The 15,877-nt window shown below is 40.6% G+C and overlaps 1 protein-coding gene and 1 non-coding gene across 2 annotated transcripts in view; one reads left to right on the top strand and one right to left on the bottom strand.

The window, feature by feature from the left end:
• TENT4B (terminal nucleotidyltransferase 4B) overlaps positions 1 to 8,761 on the top strand; it is a 64,986-nt gene extending 56,225 nt beyond the window's left edge. The window contains exons 6-12 of the mRNA XM_038753338.1: positions 802 to 930; positions 1,714 to 1,927; positions 3,580 to 3,706; positions 3,800 to 3,903; positions 4,042 to 4,229; positions 4,813 to 4,977; positions 5,949 to 8,761. Coding sequence (XP_038609266.1) covers positions 802 to 930; positions 1,714 to 1,927; positions 3,580 to 3,706; positions 3,800 to 3,903; positions 4,042 to 4,229; positions 4,813 to 4,977; positions 5,949 to 6,125 — 1,104 coding nt within the window. The 3' untranslated portion in view covers positions 6,126 to 8,761. The remainder of the gene's footprint in view (positions 1 to 801; positions 931 to 1,713; positions 1,928 to 3,579; positions 3,707 to 3,799; positions 3,904 to 4,041; positions 4,230 to 4,812; positions 4,978 to 5,948) is intronic.
• A 6,084-nt stretch (positions 8,762 to 14,845) lies between these two features.
• LOC119935349 lies at positions 14,846 to 14,983 on the bottom strand. Its single transcript, XR_005453235.1, has one exon. It is a non-coding gene; the product is annotated as a small nucleolar RNA SNORA7 (small nucleolar RNA).
• Positions 14,984 to 15,877: the final 894 nt, after the last annotated feature.

Below are 15,877 nucleotides of genomic sequence, written 5' to 3'. Positions count from 1 at the left end.
ATATACCCCAGACCACCACTCTCTCCAGTTTCAAAGCATTATTAAGGTTACATCTTTTCCAAGGGGCCTTCCCCAATTAAGCCCCCTATTTCCCAGCTCCCTCTCCCTTCTGTGTAGTCTGTGCACTTCGATCCATGACCTTTGGACATTTGCTATTTGCCCCATCCCTAACCCCACAGCAGTTAAGTATATATCTTTAGATTATATATTATAAAGCACTTAGTTATTTCTAGACTGTGAGCCCGCTGTTGAGTAGGGACCATCTCTATAAGTTGCCAACTTGTACTTTCCAAGCGCTTAGTACAGTGCTGTGCACACAGTAAGTGCTCAATAAATACGACTGAATGAATGAATATTAATGTCTGTCTCCCCCTCTAGGCTGTAAGCTTGTTTTGGGCAGGGAAACTGTCGACTAATTCTCTTGTATTGTACTCTCCCAAGCGCTTAGTACAATGCTTTGTGCATAGTAAGTGCTCAATAAATACCACTGATTGATTCCATATCAATTAATTGGACTTTCTGAAATGAGACTCATCAAATAAATACTAAGTGCTTGCTTCCATGTAGTGTTGGGTTGAAGGAATAATGGGAAAGATTACCTTTTAAATTGGCATTTCTACTGGGAGAGAAAATTGGCTCATTTCTTTCTAGCACCACTTAAAAGTAGAAAGGAACATTGAAGGCAGACATTGCATGTGCAGTTTGTCCATTTTATCTTAGATTTTCACATCCAAACTTACTTTACACTGATTTCACTGGGAATTTGTAGAAAGTACATGTATACTTCACTTTCTCTTTCAGAAATATCCTGTATTACCATACCTGGTTTTAGTATTGAAACAGTTCTTGCTGCAGAGGGACCTTAATGAAGTTTTCACAGGTGGAATTGGTTCTTATAGTCTCTTTTTAATGGCAGTCAGTTTCCTTCAGGTAAGCCATGTCACACATTTATACCGTTTTTTTCAATTATGCACTCTAGAGACTTTAAGAATTTTTTTTATTTGAAAAAATCAGCTCCCAATTGAAATGAATCCACAAATAGTTCTTGGTTTTCATACTGAGTAGTTTTTCAGTTCACTTGTACTTCATTAATGTACAGCTATACCTATAAGATACAAAAGGCTAGATATTTCAACACAAGCCATCTAACCTGAAAGACACCTGAAAGAAATTATTTAAATGTAACTGGTGAGCAAAATAAAAATTGATACCTTCAGGTAAAGAAGAAATGAATGTGACCATCTCCTCCTCCTCGCAAAAGTTATTTACCCGAATTTAACAGTGAACGTGGCTGCCTTTCACTTTTCTGAGAATGCAACCTCATTGTAATGTTTTCCCATCATAAAGTGCTTTATCATATGATACAGAAGGTAAAAGCAAGGCCCAATGATCCAGGGAAAAGTATCTGGCACTAGAAACTTAGTATGGTCCTTTATTCCTCCATGGGCCAGCCCTTACATAGTTTTGAGAGCAGTAAATATGATATATATATGCATCCTGCACTTTACATTGGAGAACCAGCCTTGTGCAAAGCAAGTCTAGGAAAAGAGAAGCTGGATTCCAAGCCAAAAATGCTGTCTCAAAAAACAGAGCAGTACAAGGCTCCTGATGGGTTATTTTTACACTACATTGCTTAAAGGAGTAGCTGTTCTTTAAGAAATCCTAGAGATGGAGTCCTTAACCATAAAACCTTTCTGCTTTTGCCTTTTCTAGTTGCATCCCCGGGACGACGCCTGCACCCCTGATTCAAACTATGGCGTTCTCTTAATAGAATTTTTTGAGTTGTATGGACGTCACTTCAATTATCTGAAGACTGGCATCCGGATAAAGGGCGGGGGTTCATATGTGGCCAAAGATGATGTGCAGAAAAATATGCTGGATGGCTATAGGCCCTCAATGCTATATATCGAGGACCCGCTACAGCCAGGTATTGAAGTTACATGAATTTCTGGGATTCCGGCTGAAGTGAGCCAGCTGGGGTTGGCTTAGAATATTTTGAAACATTTTATTTAGGAGCCAGACTAAGAGAATCACTTACAGTTAGCGCTCCGGTCTGTTTTGATGATTTTTAAAACAAAATCTCTCTCAAGATTATTTTGCATGCTCCCTTCTGAGATTGGAGAAGGATTGGAGACGGTGTTATTTCTTGCCTGTGCCTTTCCCACTGACCAACAGGGAATGCAGAAAATGCTGCGTGGGTGAATGTTTTGCAGCTACTCAGTCCGTGGTACTTCCTGACCACTTATCAGTTGCAGAGCACTTTACCAAGCACTTGAGAGAGAACAATACAACAGAGTTGGTAGACCGTTCCCTGCCCACTATGAGAGTAAAGTCTACAGGGGGACACAGACATTAAAATAAATTAGAGATATGTGCATAAATGCTGTGGGGCTGAGGGTGGTGGGGATGTCAGGCATTTACGGTACAGATGCAGATACATAGGTGACACCGAAAAGTGAGGAAGCAAAATGAGGGCTTAGTCGGCAAAGACCTTTTGGAGATTTTAATAAGGCTTTGAAGGTGGGTAGAGTATTGGTCTGTCATATGTGAAAGGGGAAGGACATCCAGGCCAGAGGAGGGGTGTGGACAAGGGGTCAGCGTCGAGATAGACGGGATCGAGATACAGTTAGTAGGTTGGCATTGGAGGAGTGAAGCTTGCTGGCTGGGTTGTAGTAGTAAGTCAGCGAAGTAAGGTAGGAGTGGGCAAGGTGATTGAGTGCACGCTGAAAGCCATTGCTGTTTAATCCAAGAGACTCCTAGTCTAAAGCTCCTTGGAGTAAGGGGCTTGTCTGCTTTATTTATTGTACTCTCCCAGGTGCTTAGAACAATGCGTGGCACACAGTAAGCACTCAATAAATACCATTGATTGGTTAATAGGAGAAATTTCTGCCGGGACCAAATGTTTTCTCTTCCCATGTCCAAAGTCGGACTGGATTGAAAGTGGGGAATAAAACTGGAATTCTTGGGTTTTTATAAGTGTACAATTGAGCACACCCTAGTTTCTACGGGTAGTATTTTTTTATGAAGAGATTGAAAAGCAGGAGTAGGTCTTGCAGTATTGATTGTTCCAAACTTAAGGGGGCTCTTATTAGGAAGAAGCAATAGCCATGTCAAATTGGAAAACAAGTGGAAAAGAAGTTTTAGGAAACTTTGCTGTTTCTGAGGAAATCTATTGTGAATTTCAACAATTCTTTAGTTTTGGAAGTTCACATTTCTAAACGGGATCCTTTTGACCCTTATGGGACAGTTGAGGGGAGTTTACAAGAAGTGTAGGATCCACTACTTAAGAATTATTTTTGGATCGAGTCCTGGGTATTGTATTATGGATGTACTAAATGGGATTAAACCACTGCTAAGGGACTCCAACTTGCTTTAAAAAAAACTTTGGTGTGTCATTATTATAGTGCAAAGGAACAGACACAGAACAAGGCTGGGAAAGATTTTGGTTTTTCAGTGTCGCAGTGTGTGTCCTTACATTAGCAGTTGGGTGCTTGGCATAAGTACAGGGAACTCAGAGCAGCTGTTTTTAGGTCAGCATTGGTCAGATTTACTCCCTTAATGCCTGCGTTTATTTTTAAGGTAATGATGTTGGAAGGAGTTCCTATGGTGCCATGCAAGTGAAACAGGCCTTTGAATATGCCTATCTGGTTTTGAGTCGTGCAGTGTCACCAATAGCTAAGTGCTTTCCCATCGGTGAAACCGAAAGGTAAAGAGTTGAATGAAAAGCAACACCTCAGATCAAGCCATTGGCTCTGTGTTTTGACTGCTAACTAATGCTTTTCTCCATAACTTTTTGCAGCATATTAGGAAGAATAATTAGAGTCACCCAGGAAGTAGCCACTTACAGAGATTGGATATCAAAGAAGTGGGGCTTGCAAAGCAGGCCTGAACCTTCGTGCAATGGTAAGGGCTGCCTTCCCATTTGATATTTTGCATGGTGGGTGTGGGGGAGAGGGGTTGTGCACACATGGGAGAGTGGATGTGTGTGTGTGCGTGTGTACAGTGGGAAGAAACATTTTCCAATTTCTTACCCTCTTTCAGGAAACGGTGTTACATTGATAGTAGATACTCAGCCCTTAGATAAGCGTAACAATAATCTCTCTGAAGAGAATGAAGCCCTGGGAAAATGTAGAAGTAAAACTTCAGAAGCTCTTAGTAAGCACTCTTCAAACTCTTCATCAGGTCCAGTGTCTTCCTCTTCTGCCACACAGTCAAGCTCTAGTGATGTCGTAAGTATTTAAAAATCAGCCACGAAGCTTGGAGAATGCTTTTGTGTCACTACAGTAACTGTCTCTAAAGAGCTGAAAACTAGCCCAGCTTTGAATCCATGAATAGCTTGAAGCACCTTTGTTATTACATTGTCATTGTAGTTTATCCATTTGTGCCATTGAGTTGTGTCTATTTTAAGATGAGAGAATTTCTGTTTGAAAAACCTTTGCCCTAGTAGGGAGTATATTAATGTTAGTGGTCAACAATGTAGGAGAGAAAAAGGCTCCGACCCAAATGAGAAGTAGCAGGGATAGTGGTTGGAGTGTGGGATATAACAGGAGATTGTCGCATTTGACATGGAGCGGAGGGTTCGAGGCTAGATAGGGTCTCTCTCAAGTGCTGTGGAAATTGGGCACAGAGCAAAGATTCTAGAGTGTGAAGACTTCCCAGAACTTTTCGGGGAACTGTTTTATCTAACTTCCAGATGGCCTGATAGAACAGAAAGGGGACCTGGAACGGAAAGATCATCTTTTTTGTTTTCCTTAGTGCTGTATCCTTCAGTGGCTAAAGAGATTCCTTTGTTGCTATGTGATTTATGCTCAGGACTCTGATGCCACGCCGTGCAAAACATCTAAACAGTTGATTTGCCGTCAATCGAACGTGAGCAGAGTGGGATCTCAAGAATCGTCGTTAGAATCCTCCAAGTCTGGAGGGAAAATACAAAGCAACCAAGCTGCTAATTCAGCCAGTAGCACGAACAAAACCCAGGTGGGTAGGATTGAGTTGGCAATCAACATTTTAAGGAAAAATATTTTGAATGCACGTTTCAAGGTTTAAGACTGAAGAGTGTGAAATGCATGTCTGTAGGGGAGCATTTGAGAGAAGCTCTTGATCTTGGGGGTGGGGGCAGAGTTCTCACTTGGCCTAGTGGATAGAGCAGGATCTGGGAGTCGGAAGGACCTGGATTCTAATTCTGGCTCTGCCGCTTGTCTGCCTTGTGACCTTGGGCAAGTCACTGGGGATTAAGACTGCAAGTCCCATATGGGATAGGGACTATGTCCAACCCAATTTGCTCGTATCCACCCCAGCGCTTAGTACGGTGCCTGGCTCATAGTAAGCACTTAACAAATACCATAATTATTACGAAAGCCCAAGAACTTCTAGACATTATGTTAATTTCCAAGAGCTTCTCTTTGTGTTCTTCTAAATTTGTCCCCTGGACTGTTAATTAATTTCCCCTGAAGTTTCCTGCAGCCTTCTGTGATTCGATCACTCAAACGTTTTGGGTTGAAGGGAGTTTCTGAATGCTTAGAAAGAACCAAGCAAATATTAACACAATTTTTAGTTACTAATGGCTAGTAACAACTTTGTGTTGTCAAAGGCTACAGATGTACTACTGAACTGCAAGTCGGTGAGTAAGCTGTGTTTAATGGCCATTTGTTTGCCTTGTGGCCTGTTTCTATTCCCACCCCATCTCTCCCAACACCTCCCATTCCATAAATCTGAAATGGTTTCCAGTTATTGCCCTGAAGCTCACTTTTAACAAAGTGCCATACCTGAGCATTGCTTTGAAAGGTCAGTTGCATACATAATGGGAAAAAAGGAAGTGTTCTTAGCAGATCTAATAAAGCAGTTTAAGGAGCAACCGTGGAGTGTTTTAAACTCTGCTCTAATTTTAGCACTTTTTAATCGAGTGTACTGACGCTTCTTTTCTTCTTCCCCTTTGTTCCATTTTTCAGCATGGATCAGCCAGGCTATTTCGCGCTTCCAGCAAAAGCTTCCAAGGTACAACACAAACAAGCCATGCTTCCTTGATGACAAACAAACAGCATCAGGGCAAATCAAATAATCAGTTTTACCATGGCAAAAAGAGGAAACACAAGAGGGACGCAGCCCTTTCAGACCTTTGTAGATAGTTCCCGATTTTACGATTGACTGACTCTTCTTCTGTGTGCAATGATCTCATGCTCCAGGATAGTTTGATAGCGACTCCTGGGATCCCTTCAGGAGCTTCAGACTGTTCGGACGTTGATTAGCAACTGCATTTTTGGGTTGTTGTTTCGTTTTTTTGTTTTTTTTCCTTCCCCTGCCCGCCACGGAATGGATCATGAAGACTGACGACAGCAAAATCTAAAAAGCAAACAAAAAAACAAGGAGGAAAAGAAAAGGCTGCTCATTTGATAAGTCATATGCTACACAACAGGGTCATTTTAAGGTTTCAAAAGCTTGAATGTAAATTAAATATATCTCCCATCAGTTTAGTGCTGAAATGTAAGGGTAGCATTCAGTGTGTGTAGGGGGTGGTACAAAACAAAAACAAAAAAAAATAAAAAGGAGAAAAAGGAGAAAAATAATGTATTTTGAGGAAACCCGGACTTTAAAGGGGAAAGTGATCTGTGCATGATTTTTTTATTATTTTTGCATATACTTACCATTTTATTGTGTGTGTGTATATATAGAAGACCATATTATAGGAAATTGACATTTGTAATAGTGGATTTAATACTTTTTACATAACATTACTGTTTAAATTGTAAACAGAATTTTCTCAGGATTAGGTTAAAATAATCTGAATTGTCATCTTAACATCCGTATATAGGAACGTGATTAGGTCTTCTCGGAATTTGTTTTCCTTGGCATTGAAATGATTTACCTAGAACCCTCGTGATCTGCTGCAAAAATTTGTTCCTCTAAAAAGCAAAGGTTTATGGTGGCAAATGAAGTTTATTTTATTTTGTAAAAAGTGTACTGTGTATTTTTGTGTAAACACTGAAACCTATCATCATCTCTAAAAGTTCAATTGCAACAATTTTCTATAGTGTCGTTTTTGTCTTGGGCAATAAGCAGTTACACTTCTCTGTGTTTTTCTTTGCTGTCTATTTTTTTTTTCCAATTAAGGAAAAGGGGAGAGGAGGGAAGCCACCTGAGTCTTTTTTGTCCATTCTCGTTGCGAAAGTGTCAACTCGAGTTCTACAAACCTTTGCATGCTGGCTTCTTTAACCAATGTGCTTTCGTGTTCTTGTTTTCCTCATCCTTTATTCTTTTTTATACTCATGCTGAACTTCTGTGGGAGAGAATAACTGTTTAAGCTTTAAGTAAATCATACTTATAAAACTATTTTCTTACTATCCACTTGATGGTTTTGGTATTGTTTAATCTTTAAAAATTAAATGGTCTTTAATGGACGTATTTTGTATTGCCTTATTAAGACCAAATCTTCCTTATCATCCATTCTTTAATTCTCTTCTTTCACTGGATTGTTACCTTTAATTAAAACCTTTTTAAACATTGGCTTGTTTCAGTCATACTGGAAATTTAGGTTGTGGTTAAGTGAATGCCTTGAGTGCAAATAAGATGTGTAATTCTGCTATTCACCACATGTGGAGCTTGAAACTGAGTTGGGGAAATTAAGCGATAAACCCATGTGGCATTTGCATGAGTGCTTCCTTTGGGGAAAGCACTTGGTTTAGTTTTTTTTGTTGTTTTTTTTTGTTTTTGGGGTGCGTGCGTGTGTGTGTGTGTGTGTGGAAAGGAGAGAGAGATTAAAATGCAGCCACTTCCTGAGATGAGGGTCTTTTCTACAAAGTACTGCTAGCTTTTAGAAATCTCTTTTATATGAATTAACGTAATACTGAAGACCAACCTGACTTTTACTGGACACTATAGCTCAAGAACTTTTTAAATTAATGATCAACTAAGCCCGAAACTGGGGTCGTCGCTGAAATTAAGAAACATTTCCGATGTTAAAAGTTTTTTTTACTTCAAAGAGGAAAACTGTGTTTCCAATGATAGCTCATAGCACTTGTGTGAGCGTAGGAAAAGTTTTAAATGTGATGTTAATTTGACAGTGGTTTAAATTTTGGATTCTTCTTTTCTCATCAAATAATTGTGAGTAAAATGTCGAGCTTTTTACCAATTCAGACCATATACATAATCATAATGTTTATGTTGTAGATTATTGTGAATGTGTAGACTTATGTTTACTGTTTAGGGAACAATTATTTATAAAATTCAGTTTAATCCAGTATTAGCTGCTATTAGCAAACTGTTTCAAACACTTAAGACTTGCAAAGATAATGTATTGCATTCACTACAATGAGTGGGGGGTGTTTTTTTGTTCTTTTTGTGTGTGTGTGTGTGTATGTGTGTTTGTGTGGATGTGTTTTTAACAAAAGAATCACTCTCATTGTTTAAAGCAAATGTACTCTTTAGGGGGCAGATATTAGTGTTCCAATAAGCCTGTGATTATTTTAAGGTGGTGGTAGCGGGAAGATAATCTTGATTCCGTTGGGAATCTTAGGTTTGCCTCAATTTATGGTTTTCATAAATTTATTGGAAAAATTGCTTTTTCCTGGACTGCTCAAGTTTCTTTTTGGTAAACAGTATCTTTCTAAAAGTCAAAAAGCATGAAGGAAAAATTGAGGGGCCTGTTGCATTTCTTCAAATGACCAGCGTTGTATTCACAAAATACTGTATATCTTGCAAATCTTTATTTAAACAGGACAGTTGAACTGTTCATTTTTTCAATCTGAAGTAAAATACTTTCAAGACCTTTTAGTTTGCCTGCTCATTTGTCTTGTGCATTTCATCTCGCTCTCTCTGTCACTCCCTCCACTCTCTGTATTTGACTCCGTCTGAATTCCCTTTTGAGTTTCAATACTTTTGTGAAGGTTTTGTGACTACATGGAAAAAAAAAATAAACGTTTCATCAGAATATTACAGTTCATCAGCATTCTTGAAACATAATTTTCCTTTGCAGTATTGTAGAACCAGGTTTTACAGATTATTCCTGTTTAGGTTGAAGCTTCTTATGTTGATGGTTGTGTATGCACTTTATGTCTAGGGGGCCTTTTTTTTTTCAATGTAATAGAGATGGGGTCGAGGTTACTGAGCTGCTGAATGATCAAAAGTTTAAACCAAACACTGGAGGACTGCATTTTGAGGGTGTTTGTAGACTTTTCATAGCGATTTTATCATTTTGTAAAATGTCTATTTTTAAACAAGGAGGCAGTGAGGATTTTGCTGGGGGAGACACTTCCATATTTGGTTCAACTGCAGCCATCACCTGGCTTCTTCCAATCTCCCGTTTGTTCATCTTGGATTATATATATATATATTTTTTAATGGTATTTGTCAAGCGCTATGTGGCCGGCACTGTTCTAAGCGCTAGGGTAGATACAGTCCCACAAGGGGCTCGCGGTCTTAATCCCCATTTTTCAGATTCTCCCTTTTGCTTGCTTTTTTTCAGATGCTCAAATAATATTAAAGGCTGTCATTTGCCTTGACCGTAGATTTCCCCAAACTGCAGATCATCCGCAAAAGCCTGGATGATGTGTAGCAGTGAGGATTTTCTCTTCTCTTCCGTTCAAGGAATTTGTATCATGCCATCATCTTCCCCCTTTAAACGGTGTCAGCATTCTTTTCTACCCTAGGAACTAATGCATGGGGCTATCTTCTTATTTTTCTTTGAAAAACGCGGAGAAAGAAGAGACCCGTAGGAACTAGCAGACCCTCAATGCTGTGTCTTATCCACAAAAGTCCCCAGAGTTAGGTTCACCCAGGACCTTTTGAGTGCTGCTGAACTGCAGTCTTCTGATGTTGCCTTGACCAGGTTTTTGCAAGTTCTGGAATTCCTTGTTGTTGCTGGTGATTAGAGCTTGTCAATTGCCTGTTAGTGAACAACCGTGGATTGATATTAACCCTCTAGAAGAGCATACTATTAACTTATCTGAAAAGGAAATTAGCATTGACGCACATGGATCTAGGAAGAAAATTCCATTCCCTAGGAATATTTTGAGAAGCGGCTTTTGCTGAACCAAGTTTTAATGGTACGCTGTCTCTCTCGCTCTCTCTCTGTCTTAATTCCTTCTCTTTTAATGGTTTTCTTTTCATCTCAGTTTTTCTAATTAAAGCAAACATGGAGGAGCTAAAAGCATCTAAAATAATAGCCTCTCCCCTCAGTGTTAATCCTTTTTTTATTGTCATTATCTATCTCCTCGTTAAGACAATCATTAGCAGAACAAATAACATATGAAATCTTTAGGAATGGTTTTATTGCATTTGGAATAGGAAAAAAGTCTAATTGAAGCGTGCGTCTTGGTGAAATATTGGAGAACTCATGTAGCATAAGTGTTGAAATTCAAACAGTATGTTTTCTGGGCCTGTCGGGTTGTCCATGAGCGACCTCAGTATTGTCGTAGCTGTGGGGTTCCAGCCTTTACTGTGGGAACTTCGGTTGGTTCAGGCCGTAGGAATATTGGGAAAATGAATGTGTGTTTATTTTTTCAAAAAAGTGTAATATGTTGTTTTGATTTAAAATACGACAAAGGAACAAGCCAAATTTCACTGTGAAGGATATCCGCATGACTGGCTGACTTTGTTTTAATTATCCATTCTGTCATTCTTTCCTCTACTGTGGAGTACTGTTAATCTGAGCCAGGTCTTGTAAGTCTCCTTGACTTTCCTCCAAACCTCAAGCAACAGATCTTCTATTCAGTGGATTTTTTTTTCTATTCTGTCCTAGAATATGAATTGAAGCAGGTCCAAATTGAATCTGCAGGATTCTCAAAATTTTGGAGTAATGGAATCCTTTTTCGTAAGGATTGTCTGGACAAAACACTCAGTTGTGCGTCCAGGATCAAATTTTCCTTTGCAGAGTATCGTATTCTATCATCTCAAATAAAAAAAAAAAAAACCAAAAAACAAAAACATAGAAGGTTTGGACTTTAAGTGCATGCCTTAGTATTAACATAGACATTTGTTCAATAACACTGATTTGGTTATGGATTTTTGAAACAAATTGAATTTCTAGTGACAGGAAAAATGGTCCCGTTGCTGTGTTGTTGCTGCAGCAAACAGAGGTGCCTTGTGGGATTTATTGTTTACTATGACATTGCTGTAAATTGTATTACCATACAATGAAGAATATAGGGGTACTTTTATATAAGATAGTGTGAAACTAGCTGTCTTAAACTGTGTATCTAAGTGATAGTCTCTAATTCAAGTGTTTATCTGTATCTGTGTTCACCTCAAAATCTAAAATATGAAAATAAAATCCTTGCAGATTCATAGCCTGTGCTACTTTTTGTTTAACCCAAATGGGAGGCAGATGGAACTCTTTTTTGTTGTTGTTGTTTTGTTTTTTTGTTTGTTTTGTTTTATATTTTGTTTTTTGAAGATAATGCAGTTTGGGCATTTTATTTCCAAGTATTGCACTTTATTTGGTGGGTAAACGAGGGAAGTGCCTTTTGTACAACTTTCTAATTTTTGTAGGGGGTGGGAGGAGAGGGACCATAAATCTTAAAGGACCAGTCGTTAGTATAATTGGGAAACCACTCATGCTCCAACTCCCAGAAGTTTTTGTGCCCAGCCCTTCCTCTTCTCTCCAACCAGGCCATCGCTGCCCGAGTCTGGTTCTTATCAGGCACCTCCCTTTCCTAATTCCCCCCACTTCCTTCCCCCCTCCAAGTTCCTGCCCCTTTTTTCAAACCCAGGACCCACTACTCTTCTTCCCCAACCGGGACCCCCCTCTTGGCCCCATGACGATGTCTCTCGGGGAGGGGGAGATGGAGCAGGAAACCTAGAATTTGGTGCCGCATTCACGTGATGAAGCTGACTGGTAAGTATCTTAGAACTCCAGGGAGCTAAAGGTCATAGATCCCTTTCCAGGAGAATGATGAGATTGAGTTAGTAACTTTCAGTGTTGAAAATACAGCCTTGTAGTTTGAGTTTCCGGGCAATAAAGTTCTTTAGTACACCTATATTCAGGAGTCTCTGACCTTTAGCGTTTTAGTTGCTGAAAATCTCTTTCCCTTAAATCTTTTGACCTTGATGTTGCCTTTCCCCTTATTTTTTATTTTATTTTATTTTTTTTAACATTAAAAGGAAAGTTCCAAAGCCCTCTAAAGTTTCCAGGATTTTGGAGTCCCTCTAAGTGCTAGACTTAACCTCTGTCTGTAGTGAGGCGCAAAGAATTCACAGACCTACTACTATTCAGCTCTCTAGGAAGGCTGGCATAGTGCTAGAGAATGGAGTCTAGTGATCAACTTGGATTCAGGTCAAGTATAGATCAGCCAATTTCTCCCTAGGGGCCAGAAGGGAGAGGGTGATCCAGGACAAACCTGTTGGGTTGACTACCATGAACTAATACAAAGTTTTCATTAATTCTTCTTGTACTTTCTTATTCTCCTTTGATTAGTGTTGCCTGCAGTCCTAAGAAGCACAGAATCCTGTGAAGTTATGGAGGTTTGAATCGTCCTGAAAGCTTCCAAGTCTTGTGTAGGTGCAGCAGTAGAGGCCCCGAGGAAAGCTCCAGAGAGAAAACTTAAGAGGTTTGATACAAAAATGGTTTATGAGCGTTTCAGCGAATCCTGAGGTCGTTTCATTGAACGCTTCACAGTAATTATGAACTGCTTTTCTTGTCTGGAAGCATTGCGTAAACCAGAGTTTCTTCCAAGATGTAAGTGGTTTACCTTGAGAATTTTATGCATTATGTGCCTATGCAAATTTATTCTCCATAACAAAATTTATTTTATTCACCACCTGAGATCTAATAAAGACTTTGTACTATCATTCATCTTTAAAAACATCTCTTGTGATTGCTGGTGTCAAACTTGATGGATGAATTTCTTTCTGTACTTTTTCTTCCCCAACTGACTCTGATTGGAAAAGTATTATCTTGTATCAATCAGTTGTATTTATTGAGTGCTTACTGTGTGCAGAGCACTGTACAGATCACTTGGGAGAGCACCACAGAACAGAGTCGGTAGATGTGTTCCCTGCCCACTGTGAGGTGTTATTCTGGAGAGGGAGACAGATGTGAACATATCCATAATTTAGCCCTGTGGTGGATACAAGAAAATCAAGTTGGACTAAATCTCTGTCCCTTATGGGGCTCACAGTCTTAATCCCCATTTTCCAGATGAGGTAACTGAGGCACAGAGAAGTGAAGTGACTTGCCCAAGGGCACACAGAAGGCAAAAGGCAGAGCCAAGCTGACACAGGTTTATTGGGTATTTGTCCACAAGTGTACACATAGGCCGGGCTTGACTTATTTTTGACAAATGCATGTAAACCAAGATCCCTGTGAGTTTCTCAGTTGAAAGACAGTGTAATTCCCTGACAGTAGGTGGTTATTTTCCACTTAATCATTCTATCATAAATCATTTAATAATTCTAATCATTCCATTTAATCAAGTGTTTATTGATGTGTGTTTGTGTGTGGTGGGGGGAATGATACGGGTGTGCACTCAGCTCTTGGCAGTTTGAAAAACACTCACAGATTTTGTTTTAAAAGCACTCATAGTATTGAATTTGTGGTTCGTTAATAGTAAGGAACTTTGTTGCCACTTTTACTACTACCATAGTGCTTACTTTATGTGCCAAGCACGGAACTTAGCACTGGGGTAGTTAGAAGATAATTAAGTTGGGTGCAGTTCATGTCCCACATGGGGTTCACGGTCTACCTAGGAGGGAGAACAAGTATTTAATCCCATTTTACAGATGAGGAAACTGAGGCACAGATAAGTTGTTTGACTTGCCTAAGATCCTACAGCAGACAAGTGACAGAGCTGGGAATAGAATCTGGGTCTTCTGACTCCAAGGCGCTTGCACTTTCCACTAGGCCGTGCTGCTTCTAATCTGCACTGTTGCAAGTCAGCACTAAACCTGGCAGGGTAGAGTCGGACAGCCTGGTTTCGATTATGGAGTATGCTCTCGTTTGGCCTTCCCTGATTGGTCCTGGAATCCATCTGATTGACAGCTGCCTCCTTGAGGTACAGATAGTTCTACCCTGCTTCTCTTGTCTCTGACATTCCCTGCCCCCTCCATCTTTCTTGGGCTCTTGGGCCTACCCCAAGGCCTTCTAGGGTAGGATCCCGAGGGAGGAACAAGATTGATAATTATGGTATTTGTTAAGCACTTACTATGTGCCAGGCACTGTACTAAGCGCTGGGGTGGATACAGCCCCGGTCCCACATAGGGCTCACAGTCACAATTCCCCTTTTATTGATGAGGTAACTGAGGCACAGAGAAGTGAAGTGACTTGCCCAAGGTCACACAGCAGACAGGTGGCGGAGTTGCAATTAAAACCCATGACCTCTGACTCCCAGGACCATACTCTATTCGTTCATTCAAAGTCTATCCACTACGCCAGGCCGCTTCTCCGGAAGCAGATTGTCTTGTCTTATGCCGTCGAGTCGTTTCTGACCCACAGCAACACCACGGACACATCTCTCCCAGAACATCCCACTCTCCATCTGCGATCGTTCTGGTAGTGTATCCGTAGAGTTTTCTTGGAAAAAATATGGAAGCGGCTTACCATTGCCACCTTCCGCACAGTAAACTCGAGTCTCTGTCCTCGACTTTCTCCCATGCTGCTGCTGCCCATCACAGGTGATCCCCATTTTACAGAGGAGGGAACTGAAGCACAGAGAAGTTAAGTAACTTGCCCAATGTACCAGAGCAGACAAATGCCGGAGCTGGGATTAGAACCCAGATCTTTCTGACTCCCAGGTAGCCATAGGGCTTACAAGTTTAGTACATTTCCTCCTTAACCTAAGAATCCACCACTGGCTTTAAGGCAGCAGTAAATGAACTGTGGGTGGAAATGAAACAATAGAAATGAGGGGAGGGTATGACTTGTAGCAGGCTGCCTTCCACTCGCTAGCCACTGCCCAAACTAGGAATGGGATGGGTAGGCCTCTGCTTGACTCTCCCTCCCGTAGTCGAGACTGGTAGAGTACTGGAAATTCTCCAGGTGCCACCCTGAGAGGGGTGGAAGCAGGTCAGGCAGATAAAATGTCTGAGATGCAGCCCTCAAAGAGGTAGGTGAAGATTGGGCATGGAGGCGTGGGACTAGTAGGGGTGGCTTCAAGACCATAGGTCTTGTCTGTGTGTAGCACACTCTACTAAACTAGGTTGATGTTTAGCACTAAAACCTTGCCTCACATTTGGGTCAGTCAATCAGTGGTAGACATGGATCCTGCCCACAATGAGTTTATAGTCTAGAAGGTCCTGCTTTTCTGTTAGGATGCTAGAAGCCCCAGGGTAAAGCATAGAAGCTGATGTCGCAGTGTGTGTTTTGGTTGGTTTTCACTTTCTAAAAACATACCCTCCCCTCGTTTCTATTGTTTTATTTCCACCCACAGTTCATTTTCTGCTGCCTTAAGGCCAGTGGTGGATTCTTAATTAGGTCAAGAAGGAAATGTCCTAGACTAGCAAACCCTATGGCTACCTGGGAGCCAGAAAGATCTGGGTTCTAATCCCGGCTCTGACGTGTCTGCACTGGTACATTGGGCAAGTCACTTAACTTCTGTGCTTCAGTTCCCTCTTTTGTTCATTCATTCATTCAATCGTATTTATTGAGTGCTTTCTGTGTGCAGAGCACTGTACTAAGCGCTTGGGAAGTACAAGTTGGCAACATATAGAGAGAGTTCCTACCCAACAGCGGGCTCACAGTCTAGAAGGGGGAGACAGACAACAAAACATATTAACAAAATAAAATAGAATAAATATGTACAAATAAAATAGAGTAATAAATATGTACAAACATATATATATATATATATATATATATACAGGTGCTGTGGGGAGGGGAAGGAGGTAAGGCGGGGGGATGGGGGGGGAGGGGGAGAGGAAGGAGGGGGATCAGTCTGGGAAGGCCTCCTGG

This window comes from Tachyglossus aculeatus, chromosome 11 (assembly GCF_015852505.1).
Source record: "Tachyglossus aculeatus isolate mTacAcu1 chromosome 11, mTacAcu1.pri, whole genome shotgun sequence".
In the NCBI taxonomy this organism is placed as follows: domain Eukaryota; kingdom Metazoa; phylum Chordata; class Mammalia; order Monotremata; family Tachyglossidae; genus Tachyglossus; species Tachyglossus aculeatus.
The sequence above is the reverse complement of the archived record's forward strand: the minus strand, read 5'-3'. Positions and strand labels throughout refer to the sequence as shown.